Source organism: Solanum lycopersicum, chromosome 7 (genome assembly GCF_036512215.1).
Source record: "Solanum lycopersicum chromosome 7, SLM_r2.1".
Classification (NCBI taxonomy): domain Eukaryota; kingdom Viridiplantae; phylum Streptophyta; class Magnoliopsida; order Solanales; family Solanaceae; genus Solanum; species Solanum lycopersicum.
The window spans coordinates 38944010-38951599 of NC_090806.1; the positions used below are offsets into that span (position 1 = coordinate 38944010).

At 40.0% G+C, this 7590-nt stretch overlaps 2 protein-coding genes across 2 annotated transcripts; both read right to left on the reverse strand.

Annotated features, from left to right (window-relative positions):
• Positions 1 to 524: 524 nt before the first annotated feature.
• On the reverse strand, positions 525 to 2290 carry LOC138337425 (uncharacterized). Its single transcript, XM_069287334.1, has 3 exons — positions 2020 to 2290; positions 1218 to 1414; positions 525 to 755 (listed from the first exon to the last, which is right to left on the reverse strand). The coding sequence occupies exons 1-3, from the start codon at positions 2288 to 2290 to the stop codon at positions 525 to 527; spliced, it is 699 nt and encodes a 232-aa protein (XP_069143435.1).
• A 56-nt stretch (positions 2291 to 2346) lies between these two features.
• LOC138337426 (uncharacterized) lies at positions 2347 to 4400 on the reverse strand. The gene is made up of 6 exons (XM_069287335.1): positions 4241 to 4400; positions 3901 to 4192; positions 3530 to 3761; positions 3167 to 3364; positions 2747 to 3082; positions 2347 to 2631 (listed from the first exon to the last, which is right to left on the reverse strand). The coding sequence occupies exons 1-6, from the start codon at positions 4398 to 4400 to the stop codon at positions 2347 to 2349; spliced, it is 1503 nt and encodes a 500-aa protein (XP_069143436.1).
• Positions 4401 to 7590: the final 3190 nt, after the last annotated feature.

Sequence of the window (7590 nt, forward strand, 5' to 3'; positions counted from 1 at the left end):
AAGTTTCACCACCAACTCGACGGAATCTTCTCTTTGCCTTAATGTTTTGGTTACTTTGTTTTTCTTAAAATTTCATGTGAGTTATTCAAGTGTGAATAACTCTTGATGTATTTTCAGTTATTGAAGTTGTATTTGGCAGAAACCAACGTGAGACAGGTGGTGAAACGTGAGAGAGATTGTGAGAGATGGAAACGTGTTAAGTTGTTTGGGCTTAGATAACGACTTAGTCAATTTAGGACTCTCCTTAATACATAAAATCTGATTTAATTAATCATACGTGAAAAGACCATATTACCCTTAATGAATAGATTCTAAATAATAATTAAATCACCTAAATTATTTATCGTATTCAATTTTTTTGGTTGTTACATTATCCCCTCTTAGGAACATTCGTCCCCGAACGACACTACCACTACACATTGTAATGCCAATAAGATCATAACATAATCACTATAAACAGTCAAGCAATAGCAAAAAATACGGAGAGATGGGGAAATATAGCCTTAAGAGTAGGAAGTGTAACCTTAAGAACTGAAAACATGAGGATAGCGGGATCTCATGTCGGCGTTAGCCTCCCACATAGCACCCTCAACCAGATGATTTCTCCACAATACCTTCAATGTGGAAATATCTTTGTTCCTCAGCCGCTTGACCTGTGTGTCTAAGATCTCAACAAGTACCTCTTCATAAGACAAGTCTTCACCAACCTCCAAACCTTCAACAGGTAGGATTGATGCTGGATCACCTAGACACTTCTTCAACATAGAGACATGAAAGATTGGATGGACAGAAGCTAGCTTGACAGGCAATGCTACTCATAGGCCATCTCACCCACACGCTGTGGGATCTCATATGGACCAATATACCTCGGACTCAACTTCCCTTTTCTAACAAATCTCATCATCCCTTTCATAGGCGATATCTTCAAGTAAACCTGGTCACCGACATTAAATTCTAAGGGTCACTTTCTGTTGTCTGCATTTGATTTGTGTCAGCTGTAAGTAGTAGCCAACCTATACCTAATCACTCTAACTTTCTCCAAGGCCTCATGAATGATCTCTGGACCCAAAATGGATGAATCTCCAACCTCGAACCACCCAACTAGGGATTTACACCTCCTACCATACAATGCCTCAAACGGTGCCATCCCAATGTTGGAGTGATAGCTATTATTATATGAGAACTCTACCCTCAACCAGATGATTTCTCCACAATACCTTCAATGAGGAAATATCTTTGTTCCTCAGCCGATTGACCTGTGTGTCTAAGATCTCAACAAGTACCTCCTCATAAGACAAGTCTTCACCAACCTCCAAACCTTCAACAGGTGGGATTGATGCTGGATCACCTAGACACTTCTTCAACATAAAGACATGAAAGATTGGATGGACAGAAGCTAGCTTGACAGGCAATGCTACTCATAGGCCATCTCACCCACACGCTGTGGGATCTCATATGGACCAATATACCTCGGACTCAACTTCCCTTTTCTAACAAATCTCATCATCCCTTTCATAGGCGATATCTTTAAGTAAACCTGGTCACCAACATTAAATTCTAAGTGTCACTTTCTGTTGTCTGCATTTGATTTTTGTCAGCTGTAAGCAGTAGACAACATATACGTAATCACTCTAACTTTCTCCAAGGCCTCATGAATGATCTCTGGACCCAAAATGGATGAATCTCCAACCTCGAACCACCCAACTAGGGATTTACACCTCCTACCATACAATGCCTCAAATAGTGCCATCCCAATGTTGGAGTGATAGCTATTATTATATGAGAACTCTATCAAAGGCAGATGGTCATCCCAGTTATCTCTGAAGTCAATTACACACACTATCAACATGTCCTCCAATGTCTGAATGGTGTACTATGTCTGACCATTTGTCTGAGGATTAAAAGCAGTGCTAAGTTTTACTACGTGCCCAAGATTTTCTGGAAAGATCTCCAGAAATGTGAAGTAATGTGAGCTCCTCTATCTGAAATGATAGACAAAGGAATCCCATGTCTTCTCACCAATGTAGAGTCTCGCGTAATCCTCGGCTTTGTAAGTAGACTTCACAGGGATAAACTGGACAGACTTAGTCAATCTGTCCACAACAACCCATATAGAGTCATGTTGCCTCCTAGTCCTCAGAAGACCAACCACGAAGTCCATATTAAAGGCCTCCAACTTCCAAGTCGAAACTTCAATAATCTGAGTCAGACCACCAGGCTTAAGATGCTCTACCTTAACTTGCTGACAATTAGGACACTTAGCCACATATTCTGCAATGTCCTTCTTCATACCATCCCACTAATAAATATGCTTAAGATCATGATGCAATTTGGTGGAACCCGGATTTAGGAATATCTGGAACCATGTGACTCTGCCAAAATCCTAGTCCGTAAATCATCCACATTTGGTTCACACAGCCTGTCGTGGTGTCTAAGTATGCCATTATCTTCCAAAGAGAAAGACTCATTCATTTTTAACAACACTGGATGGTAGTTGACATTCATGTCATAGTCCTTCAATAGCTCCAACCACCTGCGCTGACGTAGATTCAACTCCCTCTGTGTGAACATGTACTTGAGACTTTTATGATCCGTGGTAACATCCACATGTACTCTATACAAATAATGCCTCTATAGATTCCAACTCCAAGCCATGAGTCGGATAATTCTTTTCATGAACCTTGAGTTGTCTGTAAGCATAGGCTATCGCCTTACCAGCCTACATAAGAACACAACCTAAACCAACCCTAGATTCATCACAATAAATCGTGTAATTCTCACCATACTTAGATAGAGTAAGCACCGTGGCTGAAGTGAGCCTGTCCTTGAGCTTCTTCAAACTCTTCTCACAAGTCTCCGTCCATTCGAACATGTCTTTCTTCTTCGTCAAAGCTGTAAGTTGGGCAATGATGGAAGAAAAGCCCTCCACAAACCTGCGGTAGTAACCAACCAATCCGAGAAAGCTACGGATATCGGTGTGAGTAAGAGGCTTTAGCCGGTTCTTAACAGATTCAGTCTTCCTCGGGTCCACCTCTATGCCTTGATCGGACACAACATGACCCAGTAAGGTGACTGATCTCAGCTAGAATTCACACTTGCTTAATTTGGCATACAACTTATTCCCTCTAATTACTTACAAGTTTAGTATCAAATGTTGTTCATGCACTTCCTTTGTCTTAGAGTAAATGAGAATGTCATCAATGAATACTATGACGAAAGAGTCAAGGTCACGGACAACTCTATTCATAAGATCCATAAATGCAGCAGGTGCATTCGTGAGACCAAATGACATGAGTAGAAACTCATAGTGACCATAGCGGGTACGGAAGACTTTCTTTGGGGTATCTCCATCCCTAATTCTAAGCTGATAGTACCCTGAACGAAGATCAATCTTAGAGAAGAAACTAGACCCTTGAAGTTGATCGAACCAATCATCTATTCTAGGGAGTGTACACTTATTTTTTATAGTGACTTTGTTGAGCTGTCGCTAATCGATACACATTCTAAGGGTCCCATCTTTCTTCTTTACGAATGACACTGAAGCGCCCCAAGGGGATATGCTCGGCTGAATGAAACCCTTCTCAGTGAGATCTTTTAACTGCAACTTCAACTCTTTGAGTTTTGCTGAAGCCATTTGATAATGAGGAATACAGATAGGTTTAATATCGGGTTCTAAGTCGATACCAAAGTAAATCTCTTGAAGGGGAGGGACTCCAGGTATATCTTCAGGAAACACATCTAGGAACTCATTCACTATGATACTGAGTATATGGAAGGAATGTCATGATCTAAATTATTAACACAACATGACAGAATAACCCCTTGGACATCATTTTATTATCCTTAAGATTTGAAATCAAGGGATTAGGACGACTCGAATTGCACCCATCCCAGACTAACTCTTCTTCATCAGGGAAGAGAAATCTCACCACTCTACTACGAAAGTCCAAGCAAGCATAACAACTTTGAAGCAAGTCCATGACAAGAATAATATCAAAGTCATTAATGGGTAACTCAATCATGTTTGCACACATAGTCTTACCACTTACAACTATTGGGCAATTCTTGTATACCCTATCAGTTCTTACATTTTCTCCTAAAGGCCCTGTAACCACTATAGGATCATGTAGAACTTCAGGTAGTATTTCAAAAGTAAGGGCAAGAAGAGGAGTCACAAAAGAAAACATACACCCTGGATCAAGTAGAGCTTATACAGAAGTTAAGAATAGTTGCCGCATACATGTGACTACATCAACAAACTTCTTCTGCTCCTCCCTGCCCTTCAGGGCATAAAATCTATTCCTCTTAGGAGGCTCGTCTGCTGCTTCACTCTTAGGGTTAGGCCTAGGCTGAGCATTACCTCCAGCCTTACCTCTGTTCTGTGGACAGTCTCTGACCATGTGTCCACTCTTACCACAACCGTAGCAGGCCCTGTCTACACTCTCCATTGTGAGCTCGACCACACTTAACATAGTTCTTGTTAGGACACTGCATCTCACCTCCATTGCCCCTCTTGGGTTCGGGTCTGCCTCTTCTAGGTGTTGTACTTCTCTTAGGGTTAGAATTCCCAGAACTTTGTTGCCCCTTCTTTAACTTGTATTGCACACGGACGCCAAAATTGTTTCTGTGGCCTCCATGGCTGGGACCTACCTGATCTTGAGGCCTAGGACTCCTAACATCACGAACACCTCTCCTCTTGCAACTGTCCTCTACCTGATGGACATGCACCATTAACCTGGAATGGTCCATATAATCGTGGAGCTTCGCAGACTAACACTCCTCCTCCAGGTCTTCATTGATTCTGTGAGGAACCTACTCATCTCATCCCTGCTGTTCGAGACTAGGAAAGTAGCATACCTGGATAATTCCAACAAAGCTAAGTACTCTCCTCATTCTTACTATTCAATATTAAGGGAAGTAACATACCTTGATAGCTTAACAAACTTCAGGGAATACTCCCTGACCGTCATAGATCCTTGTTTAAGGTTGATAAACTCCTCAACCTTGGCTCCCTCATATCCCTGGGGAAGAATCTCTCCAAAAATTATGTCTTGAACAGCTCCCATGTGACTGATACTCCATCTAAGACACGACTATCTTCCTATATCTTGCATCATGTCTGTGCAACATCTTTGAGCTAGTAAGAAGACAACTCAGCCTTCTTAATATCCGTGGCCCCCATAGCCACAAGGATCTTATGCACCTCGTATACAAACTCTTGAAGATACTCTGATGTCTTAGCCAATATGAATATAGGAGGATTCATCCTCATGAAATCTCGCAGTCTGTCAGCCATGCTGCGAACCAGTGGGTTCTCCCTCTGAACATCCTGCCGGTTGACTTCGGCAGTCATAGCCTGAGCCTGCATCATGATGGCATGTTCCATCTGGGCTAAATATGCACTCACCTTAGCATCAGTCAACCTCGTTGCGTTAACTGGCATGGACACTCCTTTAGCTGGAGCCAGGGGTGGATTGTGATTACCCCTAGCAGCTGCTCCCCCCCTTAGACCTTTAGTTCTCCAACTATTTTTAATTCTCTGTAAACAATAATGATTGATGTTTGACACATTCATAATACAAGGAACTTAGATATTAGGAAAAGCACGATAAGATCAGAAGAAGGGAATTTTTTCCTACGCATCATGCAGTCTCTAAAACAAGATAGTATTGCACTTCACTACCATGTCTCATAAACTACTCAATGTAATTTATGTTAACTCATTTTTCTCGGAATTTAACCAAGGGCTCCGATACAATTTTTTTCACGACTTGAATCTAGACCCCAGATGAGACCGGCATCATTGACCTCTCAGAGATCGCAAACAATCCTACTTACGTCATCCTTACTTTACATAGGTTAATTTCAAAATTTGAAAATTTTTATACTCTCAACATACTTGCTAAACATTCTTAACATTTCATAATCGTTCATCATCAACCATCTAACATTAAAGAGATAAGCAACTTAAAGAAATTATTCATTAAGTATTAATTGTATAATGACAAAAATATCACCAATACAAAGTCCGAACAAAAACAAGAAAGAAACACTAGTGGAACATGCTCCACTAGCTCTAATCTTAAACTATGCTAGAATGTAAAATAGTAGCATCCTCGAAAGCATGAGGACCTACCAAACTCCAGATGAATGCTAATGTCCAGATAGCTATAACAATGAACCTGTATCTCTATCGCCCACCTGCACCTACACCTAAAATAGTATATATGTATAGTGATAGTACACACTTGTACTATGTATGGGTATATGACAGCACACACCAAGGACATGCATGAGAAAGAACAACTCTTTTGCAACAACATGTTTTTTAGAAGTCAAGTCAGTAGACTTCCCAAATTGAGATTAATAAACTAAGTGAACTTGAACTTTCAAAATTGAGTTAGGAAGGTCATGCCATGAGAGTAACATGTATAATTATAAATATCGTATTGTACACAACACATAACATCTTCATATAGCACATAACATATAACACATAGTTTCTTTCATATCATTCATTCATATGCCATGAGACCTTGGAATCATGGACTCAACATTAAGACTTTCCAAAATGAGGGATCAACACATGGGATTTCGACTAGGGAGTCTTCATTAGAAATCATAGAGTTTGCTTCATTCATTCGTAGTTCATTTCATTTCATTCATAGGTCAGTGTAAACACCAGCTATTCCTAGGTGGTAGTTTAAGACTATCATCGGGTTCACTGTTCAATGATCAGGAATAACCTAATGTCATTACCTGAGTCTAGTTCACCTCTTGATTATCCTATCCTAACACCTTCATTATCATTCATATTTTTATATACTTCATTTGAGGCTGTCCTCATTCATTCATTGGGAACTTTAACTTTCACCGACATAGATCATGTGAGCATCATGAAATCCAGTGCCTCTCCCACACTCAAAAGAGGTGGAATCACCGGACAAAGTGACTCAAAAACATGCTAGCGTATGTGGGAATTTAACCCCGCTAGATTCCTATATTGGCAGTATATGTTAAAAGACTAGGAGATGTATGGAGACCCATACCCAGCAAGCCGGACAGTCTCATATCTTGAGATATACGTGAACCTTCGCCCTTCTTGAAAGAATGGATCACCGCTCATAGCTTGCTTATCGGTGCTCAGTATAAAGTTTAATTAAATTAAAATCATACGTCATGGAAGCTGGCTTCTTTTATGAGGACAACATTACTCATTAGATGATTTCTTATCTCATCATTAGTATTAAGTGTGTTAAACTTAATACTTTCATTATAGTGTTCATTAAGACTTGTCTCTTCATTATCTTACACTCTCATCTAAGAGTACATGTTGGTAATATTTACTTAGGTTCATTTGAGATTGCTCTCATCATATAAATTAGCCTCATATCATGCTGTCACCACATTCTTCATTATTAGCACCTTTGCTTTGCATAGTTACTCACCTCTTATTACGTGAATGTTCATTTCTTCATTTCATAGTTCATCTCGTCATATTCCAATGCACTTGGACATTTAGTGTATCTTACACTAATAATTAACCCTCCTAGGGTTCATAATTTCATTATATATATCTTAGGTTCACTT

What these genes read in the sequence shown, in the direction of transcription:
- LOC138337425 (XM_069287334.1), bottom strand. Translation starts at nt 2,290, where the DNA reads ATGAAGAAGGACATTGCAGAATATGTGGCTAAGTGTCCTAATTGTCAG. An exon ending in TTACGCGAGACTCTACATTG is followed by an intron (nt 1,415 to 2,019) that starts GTGAGAAGACAT and finishes GCCTATGAGTAG; the next exon opens with CATTGCCTGTCAAGCTAGCT. An exon ending in AAGATATTTCCTCATTGAAG is followed by an intron (nt 756 to 1,217) that starts GTATTGTGGAGA and finishes TCTATGTTGAAG; the next exon opens with AAGTGTCTAGGTGATCCAGC.
- LOC138337426 (XM_069287335.1), bottom strand. Translation starts at nt 4,400, where the DNA reads ATGGTCAGAGACTGTCCACAGAACAGAGGTAAGGCTGGAGGTAATGCT. An exon ending in GTTTGTTGATGTAGTCACAT is followed by an intron (nt 4,193 to 4,240) that starts GTATGCGGCAAC and finishes TACTTGATCCAG; the next exon opens with GGTGTATGTTTTCTTTTGTG. An exon ending in TTTACTCTAAGACAAAGGAA is followed by an intron (nt 3,083 to 3,166) that starts GTGCATGAACAA and finishes TGTGAATTCTAG; the next exon opens with CTGAGATCAGTCACCTTACT.